Raw genomic sequence first — 21,229 nt, 5'->3', positions numbered from 1 at the left:
CTATATTTGCAAAGATTCCAAAACTTTTAACAAATCACAGTTGATAAAATTACATTTCCATGATGTCATATTCTATACAAACAGTAAGACTAAGGTTTCATTCAGTTACTTTCATCTTGAATGGATGCTCCAAGAGTCAGAAAGATCACTGAAGACTTCACTGGAGAAAGGTGTAGAGAGAGAACATTGAAGAAAAGGAATAATGACAGTGCAGATTACAAAGAACATGACGATAGACACAGAGGCAGGCAGACAGACTTTGGGTGGGAGAGAAGGAAAGAATGAATGGCAGTGTTGTAGTGTTGTCAAAAACAGGCAAGGCCAAGATAATGAGGCCACAAAGCACTGGTAAGTGTGTCAGTCAGCTTCTGGTCCTGTTAACTTTGCACTTTAAGATCTAACATACAGCTTTATCACAAGCCACTGTGACCTTCACATGGGCAGTGGCTCAATATGATCTCTATCTAACTCACAGCAACTAAGTGGAGGCTGTCAGTCATAGCCTACTCTGTCCTCTGGCCCAAGATGGCCTTCTCTGAGGAGTTTCCAGGAATTAGGTTTCTCATTCTTATCGGCTTCAGTTGCTTGTTTTCATCACAATAGCTTCAGTTGTCCATGGAAATGTTCTGCAACCTGACTTTTAAGCTTGACATTTCAATTTTTATAGCTTATGAAATCTTAGTGATTTTTATTAGTCTATTGGTGAATCTAAAAATATTCATTTGCACAATCATTTCTTCCATATACTTTAACAGGTAATCATGAAAATATTTTTTCTTCTGTTCACAAAGAGGAAACTAAATCAATCTTCCTTCACTATCAAAAAATTAATCTTAATATTTTAATTGAATGTATTTCTCAGCAATAAAACCGACCATTTGTGGAGCAATTATCTTTGTCAAGAGTTTACCATGCATCCTTGCATCCTTGCATGGATACACACACACACACACACACACACACACACACACACACTATATATATATATATATATATATATATATACATATATACATATACACACAATATATATACTATATATACATATATATATAGTATATATATAGTGTGTGTGTGTGTGTGTGTATATATCCACGTATCTACTATGATTGCCATTCCATGGATGCCAATGGTTTAGGAAAAAAAATCCTAAGATAGTTACTATAGAAGCAAGTTTATGTACTGTGTGTGAACTACACTGCTTACTTCCAAGGATTTAGTAAGGTATTTGTTTTAGAACTGTGCTGTTTCTGCCAGATTGTCTCTTAATAAAGATTTCCTAGGGACAGGGAACATAGTTCATTGGTAGAGTGTATTCCTAGTATATGCAAGAACCTACCTGGGTTGAGTTTTTTAAGCACACAAAACCATGAAAATCATATCTATGTAACTTTTGACCAGTTTGCCTGATAATTTTTTCCACCAAGGGCAATATCTATAATAAAATGTATTTTCTAACATGTAATCTTTTTTTTTTTTTTTTTTTTTTTTTGTTTTTTGGGGACGGGGTTTCTTGTGTAGCCTTGGCTGTCCTGGAACTCACTCTGTAGACCAGGCTGGCCTCGAACTCAGAAATCCGCCTGACTCTGCCTCCCGAGTGCTGGGATTAAAGGCGTGCGCCACCACGCCCGGCTGTAATCTTATCTATAGTATTTCCTCATTGATACTCCAGTGACCACTGGATAGAGAGGACAGCCCCTTCTCTGGCAGCTAGGTAGTATCTCTCTGGTTGAAAGGAAGGGACAGAAAGATTGTATTTTTTTTCACCTCCTGAGGCCGAGAGGGAGTGTGGTCTAAGACACATAGGCTGACCTGGGGGCATCCACGGGCAGAGCTATTGCGATTAGTAAGATGCTCCTTGTAAGAATCCCAGTTCTCAGTTACTCAGAAAAACACGCTTTAATTATTTATTTTGTGAGAATCTACACTTTTGAGATTAAGTCAACTGCCCAGCTCTTTGTTTCTGATTGCCCGGACAGGTGAGGGGTGGGAAGACGTGGGTGTGGAAGAAAAAGTATATACTTTTATGAACAAACGAATAATGGTCTCTGTACGTGCTGTGGGTCTTGTAGAAAACTTGCATGCATCTTAAGGATTCCTTTCCTATCCACAGCTACACGAGCTGCTTCTTTCCCCCATTTTAACACAGACACAAGTAATGCTGTTTTAATTTATAGGCCGGGTGATAGGAAATGTAAAGGAATCCAGTGTAAAACTTCTCAATTTTCTTTAACAGCTATGAGGAAGACAGGGGGAAAAAATAAAATCTTAAGTGAAAATTTCCCAAAGTTGCAAGGAAAAGGGGAGGGACTATTATTACAGAAGAGCTTCAAGAACCACAGACTTGGGCTTTCACATCTTGTCAGAAAATCTGCACTGTTGGTAAAGCCTGGGGACCTGACTCAGCAGAGAAATGCCACCCACAGTCTCCCGACTGTCTCTGCAGTTGTGAACTCTGTTTTCTCTGGAGGCTTACCACAGCACACTCAATACCCATGTCTCTCAGATGGAAAACTGGATTTTGTGAAAACGGAAATAAAGTCATGTTGTATAATATTTAAAGGCATTTCTCGTAGCCATGCTTGGAGTTCTGCATGGACTTTAACATCAGTTCTCTGTTGGACAAATAGCACTAACTAACCACTTAACAGTTTCACAATGCTCAAACTTGCCGTCACCATGGCTTTGAATAACATCTCGCTTCTTTTTAAAGATCACAGTTGAAAGATGAGAGGAAACAGCACCATTAAAAGAGGAAGTAAAATTGCAGTTCAAAGCCTGTTTCCATGAGGTAATGTGCATTATTGACCAATCATCAAAGAGGCCCCATCTATACTGAAATGAAGCATGAGGTGACAGCAGGTGGCAGGGGGCAGTCAGAAGCCTCTTCCCAGCCCTTGTGCATTAGTTATTGCTGAGGCCAAAGGGTTAGAGAAAGATCAATGAAGGTTTGTTGATCTGACACAGGAACCTGTGCTTAGGGAAATGGAAGCTGTGCATCTGAGTTCCTCTGCTGGGACTGCAGGTTTCACCCCTTTATGAAAGCCACAGCAGCGGATAGTGGCAGCAGCAGCCCCCTCTTTTCCCCTCACCTCCCTCTCCCCCCTCTCTCCTTAGATCTCCGTCTCTTGTGCATGTGTGGATCTCTAGCAGGAAGTTAAAACTTTTGAAATAATTTTCTGAATTATTTCTGTGTAGATGTATTTCCATACAGCTATTATTGAAGGAAACATTTCCATTTAGAAATTAGAACCCCAGGAAAGTCAGTTTTTTTCCCCTACATTAGTTTGCTTGCAAACTGAATGGTGGATTCTAATGACACACAGATTTTGTCCTCTAATCAGAACCTACCAATTTATTATCATACAATTTGCTACTATTTTCTCTAATATAAGTAGAATTTCTCCTGTTCACAGAAACTCGCTTATGGAAGGTGTTGAACTGTTTTGCTGGATTTTTGATGACTTGTTTTCTGGTTGCTAACAACTAGTGCCTTGGTCTGGGGGCCAGTGGTCAAATGTAGGCTTCAGAACGACTTGTTTGCTGCACCTCCAATCAGAGAAAGATTCCTTCCCCATCACGGTTCACCCACACTGTCCTTACAGAGCAAACTAGGTGTGCTTCAGAGTAAACATCAGTGGCTTAGAAATGCTATTTCCCCCAGTGGCAATATACATTGTGGGTGTGTGACTGGAATATTTAAAACACCTGCTGTCCTGGAACTGAGCCAAATGTATAATACATTAGCAAATGCTTGGCTCCCTTCCAGCAGCATGGATCATACTGCCACCAAAATACTGAGGGAGTTGGCACAGAGACACTTAAAAGTTTCACTAGAAGCAATTTAGGACACGCATGTATTTTTATCATTAGCAGGATCACCACACTAAACACCTCTGACTGGTTAGTATTATAATGAAATTAATTATTTTCGAGTCAGAAAGGAACCAACAGCAGAGGAGAAGAACTCTTTGTTAGATTGCTGATTACCTTCTCAGTCTTTTAAAGCTCAGTGTCTTCACACTCCACCCCTCTCACACACAAGGCTTTTTCTCAGAGGCACACAGTTAAGAAGGCAAACCGCACACTGAATTAGAACCCTAACAAAGTTTGCTAATAGAAACTGGGATAGGTACCCTGTTTGATGGAATCCTTATTTCCCTTCAACATTATTTTGATGTTTCTTAACAGGATTAGTTTTCCATTTGTGCATATTTTCTCAGTATAAAAAAAATCAGTAGACTGTCAGAAGAACTTCATTAAATACCATTTATCCCTCTATCATGTAAAGTACTTCACAAAATGACTTCACTCCCTATGCTGAGGACTCATTCCTCTCAGGTCCTTAAACACAGTAGGGCAGGCACACTCTGACCCTTAGCTTATAAAATGATTTTTAAGTTGTAAAAACGAAATATACTGCAGAGTTCAGTACTTAGAAGGGGTGTCGGGGGTTATGTGTGAGTGTTTGTGTGTGTGTAAAGTGTATGTGTGTGTGTGTTCAATGTTTTAAAACTTGCCTAACAGGGAGCAGCAAGAAAAGAAATGGTGTGGCATGAAGATAACACACCCTACTTGTGCTAATGGCCATGTACATTACTTCTTGATGTTCACAGTAAGACCAAACACGAGGTTACAATTTAAAAAGCTGAATTTTAGAGGAGTTTTGAAACATGCCCAAGGTTGCAGTTTATACAAGTATGGAAACGTGGTTTGTGAGTCTCCAGTTTGTGTCTGCCACGTTAGCCAGTGCAGTAGTGAGAAAGCTGGGCTTTCAGGCTTCCGACTTTCTACAGTATATAGAAAGCTTAAGGGTATACATTTTTGATACTTTATGTGTACAGAGTCCTGATCTGTTTGTGTAGTCATTAAAATTGCATATTCTTAGGAAACTCCAAGTTCTTCAATTTTATGTACAGATTCTCATATTGCTTTAAATATGTGACCTCAGTTTCTATAATTTTTAGTATACTGCATATAATAAATATTACCCAGAGAAATGCATGTGTATATTATCAGTGTAAATTGAAATCACATGCATTTAAAAATGTCTTATGTACAATCACAGATATTTACACGGTCACTGAAACAGCTTGTAATGCACAAACATGCACTCTCACACACACAAGAAAAGCTTTTGGGTTTTCTAAAAACATACACGTACACTATTTATACAAATTAAAATAGGTTAGCACTTTAAAAATTTCTACTCTTTCTATTTTGAGATAGCTAATTTTACTCAAAACTTTGCCAGGTTTTCTTTCCTGCTATTCTCCAGCTTGAGTCCATCGTGTCTTTTTCATCACATATGCTATGTGATGTTTTTATCACATATAATTCCACACTGAGCAATTAGTGTTTCTTGGGTCTGGCTCTTCTCTCTTAACTACCTCACTGCCCTTTTCCTACCCCTCCCTGTATGTTCATGTTGTGTCATTATTAACATGCTAGTACTTTTCAGCTTTGCCCCCTTCTCACGTTGCTCTGAATCAGCTCATCTTTTGAACGATCTCCCTTACAGCCTTTAAAGCTCCTTTCAGAATTTTACTTTTTTGAACCTACAATGATAGTACATAATACTTTTAGGGTTGAATATTCTGCTTCCTACTAGTATTCGTCTGTCCCATATACCACCATCATTACGATCTTCATTATAAATTTTAGTATGGGCCAGACATCTGTTCCAAGTCTTCAAAATGTTCTTACTTGTCACAGCAGTTATATACTCGTTATTATTACTAATCCTATTTGCAAAGTTGACCTTGAGACACAGAACATAAATAATCTCAGGGACAAAGTGTTAGTCATACAGCAGAGAGAAGCAGACAACTCAGGTACTTTCAGAGCTGCTGCTCTCTGACATACGCTCTGCTGCCCTCGTTAGACACCCCGCACACTGTCTCTCTAAACTGTCTAAACTAGTTGGTTCACTTGCATTTTCTATATTAGCTAGATGGTTGGAAGAGTCAGAGATCATGTTTTACACACTTTTCTCTCTCTCTTTCCTAGTGTTGCTGAGTTCTGTACATAGTTGTAATTCAATAATTATTGCTTGAATAAAAAAAATCTACAGTCAAAAATAAAAATTTAAACATAAAGACCAAAAGGTCACTTTTATATTTGATAATAAAATGTAACTACCATCCTGACTGAATTAGTAATCCACAAAATATATCCAATTTAATGCTATTATCCTCAATCAAAATGGCCTTATTGCTTTCTTTACTACTGTAGTTAACAGTACTTTATTGTCCTTAGAAGCATCTGATATGCACATACACACAAAAGTGGAATTTATCTTGTCCAAACCAACTTGCTTGTTTTATTTTGACTTCTATTATAGATAAATAGTCCTGAAGTTGTTTCAAGTCCCTACAGATTAGGAGGTAGTCAAATCGATAACAACTACATAATACATAAAGGATGGATGCAAATTTTATAGCGAAGAAATTAATAATTAATTTGTATCTGTTTACTGTAACAAAAATTTGTTGTCAGCTCTTTCTGGTTTAACAATGCTTGAGTTAAGGTTGATAAATTATATATGAAAATATGACTGTTTAAGGGCAAAATGACTCTAACATAATTATACTTTGAGATGTTTATGAATGTCATATAACCTATTGTATGTAGAAACTCGGACACAGTTCTTTCTGTATGCTAGCATAGTGAATATATGCTATCTAACAATATTAAATTTTTTATGTCAACAATTAAAAAGACAATATTTTGCATTGAGAAGACTGTTTTATAGTGAAAAAAAGATACTATAATATCGAAGACAACCATTGCCAAAGTTGAGTGAATAATGACAATTTTGTTTTAAAGTATACACGTCAAAAGCTTTGTCCCTAGAACACAGCTCTGAGTGGCTCACTATCTAGGTTGAAAATGGTTATGCAGGATTGTGTGTCCTATTTTTCCATGCCTGCAGTAAAGATACAATATGGGAATTCAGCTTGGTAATTACTAATACACCACACAGACACAATTACACCCTGTGTGCTGCATAAAGGAATCACTTGTGGTCTGCATCCATTACAAAGAGCGGTAGGGGGCCAAGAGGGAAACCGACAAAATGCTTTACAAGACGGAAGGAGACCAGAAGAGTCAATGTACACAGATACAAGGACCTTGATTCTTCTAGCAATGATTTAAGTTTCTTTCCATCCATTAGTTTCCTTTGTCTCTGGAGTCCTTAGCTGCATTACAGGAACTGAAAATAACAACGCTCAGACCCATACAACTCCTGACCTGCACTGACATTTCCACACCCTGTTGCTATGTTTGACCTGATTATTTAGATTACTTAACCAAAAGAAAATGATGTGTGAGTGTGTGTGTGTGTGTGTGTGTGTGTGTAACCACCACAGCAAAAACTGTCTATGTATCTGTGTAAAAAATGGGTTATTCAGAATGCCAGTTTATGCCAGTTTTTAAAACAGAAAGCCGTCTTCTAAAGGATTTTTTTTTGAGATGGTTTTTATTCCATTTTAAGAATTAAAAGGAAAAAAAAAACCTGCTTGGGTGTAGACAGCTTTAAGAAAGTGGTTAAATAAGGGATCTATTCCGCCAAGACTGTCCTTGCACTAAGGGCCTAAGGCCAATGCGTCAGCTGCTGCTCTGCAGCCACACTGAGTCACACAAGTAATCTCTTTCTGAGAAACTTGAAAGTTTTGGGTTTAATTGCAAGCAGCAAGTAGGTTTTTTTTTTTTTTTTTTTTTATAACAGAGTTTCCTGTTAATTATTACATGATGTACATAATTTTCCAACATTTTCATTTAAGAATCTTTTTTTTCTTAAAAAAGAAAGCCTTACAATTATGAAATTTTAAGACCTTACAAAAGTTACTTATGGCAGTTTGTCAGGTTCTGTGAAACAAAGCCTTGTCTTTCAGAAAATGTTTACAATCTATGAAGGGGAAAAAAACTATCCTGGGGCTAAAATGTTTACTGGCACCTCGAAGTCTGAAGAGAGAGTCCAGCCTGTGGTTTCTGGAGGGCACTTTATCATGGCCTGTGTTCTCAAAGGTTTCTCTGAATGAATAGAACTGGATTACTCAGCCCTCTGTTCCACGCCTATTCCTCTCCATTTTCTTTGGCACGACTGAGAGCCAGGCTATTTTTAGTTAAGCAGTTTTCTATTTTTAGACAACTGCCAGTTAGAAGACATTTGTTAGGAAAAAATTAAACACACACACACAGACAGACACACACACTCACACACACGCACGCACACACACTCGCGCGCGCACACACACACACACACACACACACTCACACACACAGAGGAGGGAAGGACGCCTCTCCCCACATATTGTGAAGCAGCCTTCAACCTGTATCTCCAGGCATTTCAGCTGCTTTCAATCTTGGAAAAATAAAGAAAAATTCAGAGTTCAGGGTTTTAAAAATAAACCTACCCTCTGGCTAACAGACCATAATACAACAAGCTGTTACTATGTGAAGCATTGACTATAGAAATCAAGAACACTCTCCAATGATTAAACTGAGAGAAAAAGTTGAAGAGCATGAGGTTATAGGAATGTTACACGAGTATGTAACAATTTTCCAGCCCCTTAGCCAAAGTATCCTGTTTTAGAATTAGGGGGTGGGGACTCCTCTGTCAAGGCTGTGGGATAGAACTTTAAAGTGGAACTTTGAAATCAAACTTTATGAAGATATCTGCAGCATTTTGCTAATATATTTTGTGTTTTTTCCCCTAAAATTATAACCACTTGTTTACAAAGAAACTCTATATTTAAAAAATCAAACCCAATGGGAAATCAGACTCCAATATATCCATACCATAGATAAACCTGGTCTGTACATACATTTTATGACTCTATCATTGCATTTACATATTCTTTAATATTTAAATATATATTGAAAAATCTATAGGTCCTTAATCTTATTTTTACTTTAAATGGCAATAAATACTTACACACATCGATGTATTCCACTCATCATTGAAAGGTCACTCTTTCATTTAAAAATCTACCATGAGGGGCTGGAAAAATGGGTCAATCAACAATTAAGAGCACATAGTGCTTTTAAAGGGACTCATTTTTGGTTTCCAGCTGCCATATCTGGTGGCTCAGAACTTCCGGTAACTCCTGCTCTATGAGCTCCATCATAAGCCATACCATACCATACCATACCACACCATACCATACCATACCATACCATATCATACCATACCATACCATACACAAGTGATCAAGAAAATACAAACCTTTAAAAATTCACTATGACATGCCTTTGGGTGCTTGAAGTTGTAATTTCCTTTTCCTTGGATAACCCACACTATGGGCAGTGGGACTTCCCTAGAGTGTGAATCCACACTGGGCTTCAGGGTAGTTACAGTTGCATCTCCAGCAGCCGGCAGGATGCTTGGCAGTCAGACTCAGCATCACCATTACCACTGGATGAAACAGCAAAAGCTATATATGTTTTGTCCACTCTGGACTATCTGTTCTGGGTTGGGGAACAGTGAACCTGGCACAATCATTTCATTTCTCAGGGCACTTAGCACCATGCTTTGCACATTTATTTTCTAAGTATTTGTGAAAAATAAACATTATATTGACTTTTGTTTAAATTTCTTAATTTCTGTGAAATGGTGGCTATTTATGGAAAATATATTATTTATTAAATTATACATTTATTAGCATAAAATAGACATCTTCAAGTTAAGAACTTGTTTCTCTTTGCTATCTTATTTTTTTCATTCTCTGCACTTCTTCCTTGGCTTTCAAAGTATAAACAACTTTCATAACTAAACAGCTTACAATAGGCTCTGACATCTTTTACAGCCCATAATCCTAATTAGAGGCCCAGGAGAAACTTCAATAGAAACAATACCAACTCACATTACATAATTTGTCAGCAGGCAGACAATGGGTGTGTTATGTTACTGTAACAGTGTTTTGGGGTGCTGGAAATGAAACCAGCCACCTCCCATCATAGGCATATATTCTAACACTGAACTACATCCCCTTGAAATTAATTTTAAATTTTATCTTTAATCCCAATTTGTGGGGCTTTAGAATTTATATTTCTGAAAGTTCAAATTAAATGATGACATTTCATTAAAATGCTCTCAGTACAAAAATGACCATTTAACTTCTGCTTTTTTTTAAATATGAAAGGAACTCAGCACAGTCATAGCTAAGGAGAACCAATCACTGGAATCTGGAGATTCATGTCCTTCATTAGGTGGTGTCCAACCCATGATACCAGCTATCTCAATGGACAAGAGTGTTCGGCTCACCAGTACACTTCATACTGTAAATAGAAACCCTTGACAATGCATGGCTATGTATGAAGTTACAGCTGCATTGGTTCTTGATACTCTGAAATACATTTGGATAGTAAGAGAGAAGATCTGAACCTTCACTTAATATCAATGTATATGAGTATATAAGGTTGGTGGCTCCATTTACTGACCAATGTTGACTTATTTCAGCTTCTATAAAATGTGGTTCTATTATTCAGGATAATTCATGTGACAAGAATGACTCCTTTATCATCATAACATAAGAGCTAAATATAAAATTTATTAAAATATATATACATTAGAACAGAAGATATAGCTAAGGAGGGGAGTACTTTTCGAGAAAAATCAAAACTTGGGGTTGGACTTCATCACTACTCTGTCTATCTATCTATCTATCTATCTATCTATCTATCTATCTATCTATCTATCTATCTATCTATCTGTGTGTGTATCTTTATCTCTCTATATATCTATATATACATATGTATATATAGGTGTATATATATGTGTGTGTGTCTATCTATCTATCTATGTATCATCTATCTATCTATCTATCTATCTATCTATCTATCTATCTATCTATCAATCAAAAGTACTGTGTTTCAGAAACTGAAAAAATAAAATAGATCACTTTTCAGTTACTAGCTATTCCTAGGCTCATTGTCACCTCAGTTTTCCTCTCTATGAAATGGTCTCCTTTGCTATTATAAGGATATGGCATTTGGTTATAAGTAAGGGAGGATTTGTATGTTGTTTTGAAAAATACAGCACACAATTCAGAAACTGAGGTGGTGCCATAATTGACATATATATATATATATATATATATATATATATATATATATATATATATGGTTTTTTGTAGTATTTTTGTGAGAACAAACAAACATTCATTTACAGATGCTGTTTATAATGCTTCCTCCCTCAGAACAGCAGCCCTGAGTAGTTACTGAGTTTATTTACTGAAACATAGAGATAAGATATTTAATTGATATGAAGAGGCTTTCAGAATCTAATTAACCTCCCAGTTAGTCATTAACTCTATGACCTTTACAGATAATTGACAGAAAGTTTCTTTTCCTTATTCAGTTCCTCTATGAAGTGGCTGAATTTCAGGGTAACAGGAGGCATGCTGTGAACAGCAATGAGATGTAACTGGATAACATGGCAAATAGGTAGCTACTGTATTAGAAATACATTGTGACAAGTAGGTAGCTACTGTATCAGAAATACAGTGTTCTGTAACATAATTTACCCATGTACTCTGTTCTGTGTACATGCACCACTAATGTAATATAGTTCTTTCAGTGATTGAGCTTCATGGTCATATTCAGACTGTTCTAAGGATTCTCATGACCATAAGGACAGTAAAGTCCGTGGCAGATGTTCTACTGCCCTTCTGACTCACCCCAACTAAGAAAATTATACTTCCCCAGCAGCTTTGGACTTGGGCTCAGAAACTTCCTCCTCACCTGCTCTAGAAAGCCACTACCAAATGACTGGTCACAGGAGAAGGGAGCCTAGTGTGATGACCAAATGCCCTGCTTGCCTCAAGTGTGGCTTGCCTGCCAAGTCATATTGGGTGTTAACAATTGTACTTCCTAAAGAAAACCAACTCTTGCCTGGAAGAATTAGTATTTTTGACTATCAGTTTAAGGAAATATTACTGGTATTATGCTAAGAATCTATTTTGTGATATGACCCTGACCTGTAAAACTACAAAGAAGAAATAATGTACAGTCAAAGTTTCAAATTCCATTCAGAAGACAGCGAGTGGTCACAAAGACCAGCATCAACGAGAAGCATGCCAGGAATACATAGTCTATGTCACACATAGACTCACCACACTGGAATCAACACTTTAGGAAGACACCACCAGGAATGCAAGATTCGGCCAGAGGCAATTTGTCCCACTGATCCTTCTCCCTAAATTCAGGTAAGGGCCCTGAAACATATTCTTCCCCAGGAATCAATGGACGTTGGCATAGAAAACATACTTTTCTCCAGTACTAGTAACAATATTCCTCTTAGGTTTCCTGTGCCCTTTATATCTTAGTCTGAATCTACACCTACATCTTCATCTACCTATTTGTGTACACACACACATCTGGGTGTACATTTGTGTGTCAATGTCTGTGTGTAGGGTACACAGTGCGTTGTATGTATGGAAGGATGGAAGTAAGTCTTGCCTGTTTTTTGGAACAAGGTTTTACACTGGGCTTTGGGTCTTGCTGATTAACAGTTTTGTTAGGCAGAAGCTGGAGGGATTCTCAGCTGCTTTGGGATCTCCAGTGTGGGAATGTGCACGGGTGCTGAGGATTGATGGAGGGTGCTCATTCTTGCACAGCAGACAGGGCTTCCTTCTCAGTGCAAGTTTTGCTTTCTGACAGAACAATGACATTTCTTCACTCCAAGTTCATTTGAAAAGTCACTTTAACTAGTAGAACAGATGAAACTAAAACAAAAAGGAAGTCTCCATAGACTTTATTTAGACTATAATGTGCATCAATAAGTTGATGTTTATTGAGTGCCGATGGTGTCCTATTGTCATTTCCTTCAGTCAAATAAAAACTAGTTGTAATTTAAAAAACAAAGCAAAACAAACAAAAACCCACAACTTCTTCAGCAACACAATGCATGTGCTAAAATAAACGATGCAGTTCTAAGAAGCACCATTAACTTTTATTCTAATTTTAGGTAGAACTGAGAATTGTCTCAGAACTTCACTTCTGAATTTCAGTATAGATTGAGTAACACATTTGAGAAAAATGTTCTACCCTTTAATATGTCACATGACAGTTTTAAAATTCAAGCAGATTCCTTTATATGCCTGGTATCAACAGCTAGCCTACTCTCTTTGGTTCAAACAGGTTGTAATCATCAAATCCTACCTGCTACAAAATATGCAAAATCACCAAAATGGATGATTCTGATCTAGGCTAGGCATTTTTCTCCCTTTTTCCCTAATTGTTAAGAGAAAAAAATATATGAGGACTTTGGTTTGCTGTAGTTCAGCAAGGCACCATTGAAAAGGTAATTATGAGGAATGGTGATGACTAATCCTGATGAAGTTAGTCCTGGAAAAAGGCTGTGCTTTCAAATGTGTGGCCCTGTCTGCTCTCACTGCTAAGGACTCTCCGATGACCCCATCCATAATATTGATGCTGTTAAAGCCACCAGAGCTGGGGAGTAAGGGAGAGTACAAGAAGCCCAGCTTTACTGCCTCATGCATAGAACTTGAGCAATTGAACGTGTACATTATTCTTTTTCAGCAATGATTGCTTGCTTAATAAATGAGATGCAAAGCAGATTTTTATGTTTATAAAATATATGCAAATGAAATAAAAGCATCATTTTAGAAAGAAATGGCTTTTAAAAATTGGTGTATAAAAACCATTATAGTATAGTTTTAAGAAATATGAATATATCAAAATTGTAGTATGACTTATTAGGACAAATGCAAATACAATTTATAGGTTTGGTGAATTTTTAAAAGATATATAAAAACAAAGGTGAAAATCTGCAAAATCCTTTACAAAATTCAGTTTATTCCTTTTTCCTTGGAAAGCTCAATATAGAATGTTTAAATATGTATGAGATATGCTAATATTTTGTTAATAATTCAAATAATCTATTGAAAACAAGTCTATACTTGATTTAACATAGGGAAGCAGAGGTCTCCTGAGTCCTTAGCCATATGAACTATTTCAATTATGTGTTATGGTAAATCTATGGAATATTTATAATGTAAATCATGGACATTATTTCTTTAAGTCTCCTCCTAAAGAGGACTTTTTCAACAAAAATTACTAATCACAAAGTTAGGCAGTAGTCCAATGTTGCATCAAAAAAGTGGTACCATGGAGATCTACCAGCTCTCCCTGAGACAAAGATTTACCTAGCACCAAAACTCCGCCCCCATGGTTAGTGGCCCTCTATGGTCTAGACCACTTGCAGGTGTGTTTTAACCAGACAGTGGGGTTACTGATTGACTGTGGTTGCTGGCCTGAGGTAAGTTGGGTGTTTAGTTTTTACTAAGTATTGAGTTCCAAACTGGTATCTTTTTAAACAAAGTTTCACACTCTGTATTCTAAAGCTATGCTGCTGGAAAGTTTGCCACTATTGAAATGTACCCCTCATATATCAATTTGAAGAATGAAGTTATGATGAATTATAGGATTTATCTTGGGGTTACTCTGAGGGTACTATTAGTTAAAACACTCCCTCTTCACATTTCAGTTAGACCAGTGTGGTCTCACTGACCTTTTGTGAAAACCAATGGCTGAGGATCTTCCCTGTTCAGTGAGTAGCCACGAGCCCACATATGGCCACAGAACACTGGAAATGTGGCTAGTGCTACTGAGGAAATGAATCATAAATTTCACCGAGTGCTATTTCATTTCAATGTGAAGAACCCCATGCGGCTAGTGGTTGACACAGAAGAAGTGACAGATGTAGATAGTGTCATAAATTAATCAAATTTGAAATTTTCATATAGGATACTGTATTTATATTATTCCTCTCCTCCTTTTCTTTTCTCTAACTCATCCTATGACACCCTCTCCCCTGTAAAATTTACTGCAAACTGTGTGTGGGAGGTGAATATATGTTGTGTGTCCTAAGCACGGGATGGGAAGGGGCAGGGTCAACTGAATTACAAGCAAAGGCAGAAGGGAAATAAACGACAGGGCCACCTGGCCTGGTGAGCCACTTTCAGAACTAAGAGCTCTTGAGGTACGTTGGTCATATTCGCACATCACAGGTTCCATGGCATGTAGCACACAGCAGGAATTCAACAAATCTGTGTTAGGTGAATGATTGAAGAAATGAAAATCTAGAAACTACTAAAGTCAGTATACAGGCTTTTTCTGCTAAGTACTTGTGTATAAGTACATACAAAGTATTTTATAAATCTATATTTTATAACTAGAAGTTATACTGGTTTGGCTGTAATAGAGGGTCAAGTGAAACAGTTTTCACATTTTACACCAAATCTCAAATTCTGTAATACTTCTATGTAAAGAGGTTCTAATTCTACTTCTTTTGCATTTCTTCAACAACAAATTGTACTGGCTGATCTTAAGCCCTCTCCAAGAGCACTGAGACTGTGTATAACCTTCCCGTAGTACTATGAGGCAACGAAGGTTAAAAGCTATTTTAAGGCCTTGTGAGTCCTAATTTAGGCCTTAACACTTACTGCACTTAATGGGCAAGGAAACATTTCTTATGCAACAATGGCTTCTAGGTTATCTTTAAATCCAACAGGAATAGGGTGTCAGAAAATACAATTTCAGTTAAATTTTCCCTCTGTTTCTTTTTCACATTCACACACACACACACACACTCACGAGAGAGAGAGAGAGAGAGAGAGAGAGAGAGAGAGAGAGAGAGAGAGAGAGAGAGAATCTTCTACTGATACATTTGTTACTCGAGAATTTTTTTTCATTTTGTTCCTACTTACACATTATAGCCTGACTTGTGGTCCAGACTGGATGACCATTCCACAGACCATCTGAATGGTGAGAGGCTCCATTGGCCAGCTGCTAAGAACACCTACCCTTGGGCTTCATGTTTAGTAGACATGATGTGGACATGGGGTAATGGTTAGTCTTGGTCACTGTTACTGCACAGATCACTTGCACTATACTTCAGGACCCACATACTGTCATGTAGTGAGGTTGAACTGTTAGTTTCCACCACCTTCCTTTCAGGGGCTTATGTGGTATTTATGGGCTATTGCTCCTTTGTCTTCCAATTGTTCCCAAGCCGGTTTTTGTAACTGTGTTTTACAACTTTCACAGGAATGCCTGCCCGATTCTGCCCAGAACGCAGCATTATTGTCCTGGACACTAGCATCTACACCCTGCAGGCCATTCTCAAACATTCAACACACCATTTTTCAGGAATATAGCCAGAGAGAAACTTCCACAGTTATGGGACAAGTGCTAACTTGGTAGTCCCTTTATACTACCTGAATTTCAGAGCCCTGTAAGCTAGCACTTGGGTAAATATCTAGTTATGTGCCATGGGGCCAAACAAAGTGGACTTTCTTCAAAGGAACGATTTTAAAGGCAATAGCTGTTTTTGTTTCTTTTTTAAACAATGGATTACAATTTTAACACATTTACTAAATCTGGCATATTTATATAGTGTATCTAAACAGATATTCAAGCTGCATTATGATACAATGGAGGAAAAAAAAACCTATTTCAGCCTATCTGTTAAGCCTTTGTGTGTCTCTGTGCCATTGTAACAGTAGTGCTAATTATCAAGCAAAGACATGGTAATTACACAGAGCTTTCTGCTAAAAGGAGAAATCTCTTTTCAACACCCACGCACTGAGACTTTCCTGTGACCCTATAACTCTACTCTGGTGTGGCCCAGGAATCTGCACTCCAGTCTCTATGCTAGCAATCATAACATTCTCTCTCTCCCCAACCTTTTCTTCCTGCAAGTAAACTGTTTGTAGAGGCTTAAGGGAGAGAGATAATGGTCCAAATGGGAAATGTAAAACTAATGACCCTTTATGGAACATATTATGCTCCTCATTAAACTTACTCAGTTAAATGTATTCCATTAAATTAAAATAAATAAGATTCAAAATTTTACCCAGGAGTAGTAAACTATCTCCACTTTAAGCTTTCTGTTAGACCTATTCTAAAAGAGAATTCTCCCAGCTGCAAATTCTGAGTACCTACTGTAATTGATATACCACTACAATAACTTGAAACCTAGTGTGTCTAATTACTTGAGGGAACATGTCATCTATATATACTTTCCACTCAAATTTCTTACCTCAAGAACTCTTATTTCAATGTTCCATATTTTTAAAAGTGGCATACATGATAGTGATATAAATTTTTTTTTCTGTTTGAGCCTCTGCCTTACAATTTTCTCCATCAACTGTTATTTCTAAGACAGAGGAGGGCTGAATTGTGAGGAATGTTACAGAAACGATCAACCTGGTCACACTTACAATGTGTTACAGTTACTTATTGTATGCACTCAAAATACTGAGACACAAACTCTAGATTTTTCCAGAGAGTTAGAACCCAGAGTGATCCAGAGCTTTGATATAGTGATATCAAATGGAAGATAATGGAGCTAGAGCTTTACTCTGGGTCTTCAGTGTTTCTTTCTATAAACTATATTGTCACAGAAGATGTTCAAAGTCTTGTGAAGTATTAGAATTGAGACTCAGAGTACCCCTTATGCATAGACGCTGTACCCACTGATTGTAATCTTCAAGCCTCCTTTATTTTTTCAGATGAGAAACCTTCAGCTGGAGAGAAAGCCATCTTCATACTTACCATGATACTGCAAATCTCTGACTTTTGACCCACTGTTCATATCAGAGCCTTTTAAAAAAATCTAACTCTCAGATGTGCATCTATACAAGACTATGAAAATATCATATAGAAGGTGAAATTTGAAGTCACCTTAAGACATATAGCACCCTCCTCTGCAGAACTCCATATATAAATCTTCAAGATTTTAAACCTTGAAAGCAAAACTTAAATGCAAACATAATTTTCTAATCCCTCTAAAATAGCTCTACTGTTTCAGAGCATATGAAGGACTATCTAGTCCAAGGACATCAAGTGCAATCAGATTTTAACTTAGTTTGTTATCTGGCATATTTGTTGTTATAGCTGTGGTATGAGATAAGGTTTGAAGCATATAGTACATACACACAAAAGCCCTTGAAGTGTCACAACTAACTAGTTCCTTCATATTTGGTTTTGCATTTTCAATATGTGGTCATGAAAAGAACTTTCCTAAAAGGCAGGTAAATTTTATTACTAGTCTTAAGTTTGAGGATCCCATCAAGTGGGTGGCACAGACTCCTAGCCACCATAAGCAAACATGACATGCTGTGAATTTAAACTGAAATTGTTTGTTTGTTCTTATTAGGCAAAGCGACAGAATGAAAATTTAAAACCAATAAATTCAATGCCTTCAAAAACTTCAAATAAAAGGAAAGAAACCAGAATTTGTCTTAAATAATTAATTATGAGAGAGGGTGTAATAAAAAGAAGGGTTTGTAGGAGGTTTGTGTATTTGCTTGGAATTAGGGTTGGACCCTTTGGACAGAGGTCTACCTGTGGGAATGGTCTGGGCTCTGGAAATCCAACTGTGGACTTCATGCTTCTGAACCATTTACTCTCTTCCAGCTCTGAGAAAGTCAGTGCAAATCTACTACTTGTCCCAAGAAAGGACAGGAAATGCAAAAATGAGGCAGAGAGAAAATTTCTCTTTTCCTTTTAGTGGCGGAGCCATTGCTCACAAGGAGGCACCATTTAAATAGGACACATGTTGAAAATACATTAGAAGGTTCACTGAGATTGTATGGCCCTTTACCCATCTAGAACATCTCCGTTCATGTGTATTAACAGTGTTCAATGCTATAATGATATCATTTTGAGGAAAAGCAGTATTTTTATAACTAGCTGTCAGAGAGAGAGAGAGAGAGAGAGAGAGAGAGAGAGANAGAGAGAGAGAGAGAGAGAGAGAGAGAGAGAGAGAGAATGAGTTAGAAAGAGGTGACATACATAATAAGGTTCAAATGAGGTCACCTGAAAAATGTTTTGATTATGCTGGAGAAGCTGTTATACACTTAATATGAATTATAAGTACGGATGACACAGCAGCTGGTCACAGTTCCCAACTCACAGGTCCTGATACACAATGGAGGATGGTGCTGACTCGTCCAAGAGGCACCATTGATCTGACACTGGACCTTGATTTCTAGATCCCATATGGGTCATCACTTTGCCACTTTTGATTCTCCTTTTGGGAGGAGTAACCAGCATGTTGCAGTCATAGATGGGGTAAACACCCCAAGCACAGGCACAGGACTAGGAACGTAGGAAAAGCATGTATTGGGCCCACAGCAGAAAGCCCGGGCTCATGGCATGCTTGCTCACCTCCACAATGTCTGAGTTCGTCCGGCTCTCGTGCGGCTCGTTGTACTCTGTGTACTTGAGCAACACCTTATCCATGTCAGTGCTGGCGTACTGGAACAGCTTGTTGGTGCTGTTGAAGATGATCAGTGCAATCTCACAGTCACACAGCACGCTCAGCTCATAAGCCTTCTTCATCAATCCAAATTTCCTCTTCGTAAAAGTCACCTGGAAGAAGAACACCTTTTTAAAGACAAAAACCGTACTCGTATGTGGTGCATGTATTCACACTACTATTTTTTCCTTTGCAAAACAATGGTGTAGAGCTGCCAGAGTCTTGGGTGCTAACACATTCAAAGACAAAGCAAATGATGATCTGAACTGATTTCTGCCTACAACTTGAAAATATGTGATTGCTAGCTAGTGGTAGACAGGGAAACTGGAGATGTAAGATTTAACTCAGGGCATTCAAATGAAGGTGAAGGAAGAAACAATCTTGTTTCTTCAAAACTTTCAGCTTCTTCAACTTCAACATGTTTAACAGTTTTCCCAATTATAAACCTAGAGTTTGATTTGTTTTTTAATTACTTGAAGACTAGCCATGACATTATAAACCTAATATTTTAGATCTGTGTGAAAACAACACACACACAAAACTGGTTACTCTTGTGCCACTTAATTGACAACCCTTGCAGCTTGTGGGTACAACTCTCAGCCAGTTTACTCTCTCTCTAGAAACTTGGCTGGGCATTGGGGAACTACTGTTAGGATTTTGGTTTCATTCTCCTGTTTCTGATTTTCCTCTCTAAGGTTAGTAACTGCTATTTTTGACCATTTTTCTTCTAGTCTAATCTATGACCAAGTCCCATAATCCCTTTCCTACAAGTCCCATATTTGTCAGGTTCACACTTGTCTACTTCCCAGGCAGCCCAACCATTCATATCCTTATCAAGTCACCCCGGGCAGCCCAGCAGCTTCCTGGCCTGGATGCTCTCCCTGCCTGGAATCATTGTCTCTTCTATTCATCTTATTCTGTGCACACGCTTTTCCCTCAGGAACTGCCCCCTGAGGCTCCTGTTTCCAGTTCTGCATTCACTTCACTTGCCAGTCCCAGTAAATGAACATATTCCACACTTGCAATTTCAGTGTACTTTAAATGTTAGCTTGTCCTGGCCAATCCACCCAACAGCATGAACAACATTAACTACAAACCCATATATGGTCTGGTGTTTGCAAGCAAGCATTATGTAGTGTATCATTCCAAGAAAAGACTTCCAAGATCTGTCCTAGTGTCTCACAGATTTAGTAGGAAGGCAGACTGTTGTATCAAAGGCTCAGAAACCTTTTAAATTACAACCGGCTTCCCCAACTAATGGCTGACAGTATTATGTCCTTATTTATTTATTATTTATTTATTTTAAGGAATACATACATTTTTGAGGCTCATACTTTGGAAGTCTGACTGGTTTATTTAGCATATATTTTCTTTAAACACAGTGGATCTTACACAGGGTAGTTCACTTATTACTGCCACTTAATTGTAACTCTTAAATCTAGATCTCCATTCTTTTCTCTCCCCCCCTTTAATTCCAGAAAACCATTGAACGATCTCCAGTGATTATCAAAAGCTCCAAACCCTTGCTCCAGTGTTCACTCTAAGATCTCCTTCTTCCATATTGCCCATCTTGTCAAAAGCTAAGCATCCCTACAAGTGAGAACTAATAAAATGCACGTCTCAGTGTCATAGAGAGTCTCCAAACTGTTTGAGAATGCTGCTTTTCCTGGTGAGAGAAGGATCAGCTATCCTAACTCACTGACTATCGTTCAGTGCACATAGTACTTTTACTGCAGCCCACATTAACCCAGATAATTTCTATTCAGATGTTATCTACATTTTAGTCTGGGCAACTTTGCTTCCAAGCAGCTATCACTGCCTTAGCATCTGTGGTGGTGGCGGCGGTGGTGGTGGTTCTACTGCTTTTCTTTCATTCTTTATTTCTTTCTTTGTTTCTTTCTTTGTTTCTTTCTTTGTTTCTTTCTTTGTTTCTTT

General features: G+C 37.7%; 1 protein-coding gene across 11 annotated transcripts in view; it reads right to left on the bottom strand.

The window, feature by feature from the left end:
• Positions 1–21,229, bottom strand: part of Mef2c (myocyte enhancer factor 2C) — a 145,204-nt gene that overhangs the window by 55,948 nt on the left and 68,027 nt on the right. For all 11 annotated transcript variants that reach the window (XM_021179843.2, XM_021179832.2, XM_021179842.2 and 8 more), the window contains exon 3: positions 19,204–19,407. In XM_021179843.2, coding sequence (XP_021035502.1) covers positions 19,204–19,407 — 204 coding nt within the window. The remainder of the gene's footprint in view (positions 1–19,203; positions 19,408–21,229) is intronic.

This window comes from Mus caroli, chromosome 13 (assembly GCF_900094665.2).
Source record: "Mus caroli chromosome 13, CAROLI_EIJ_v1.1, whole genome shotgun sequence".
In the NCBI taxonomy this organism is placed as follows: domain Eukaryota; kingdom Metazoa; phylum Chordata; class Mammalia; order Rodentia; family Muridae; genus Mus; species Mus caroli.
Note: the sequence above shows the minus strand (reverse complement) of the source record. Positions and strands in the feature narration are given on the sequence as shown.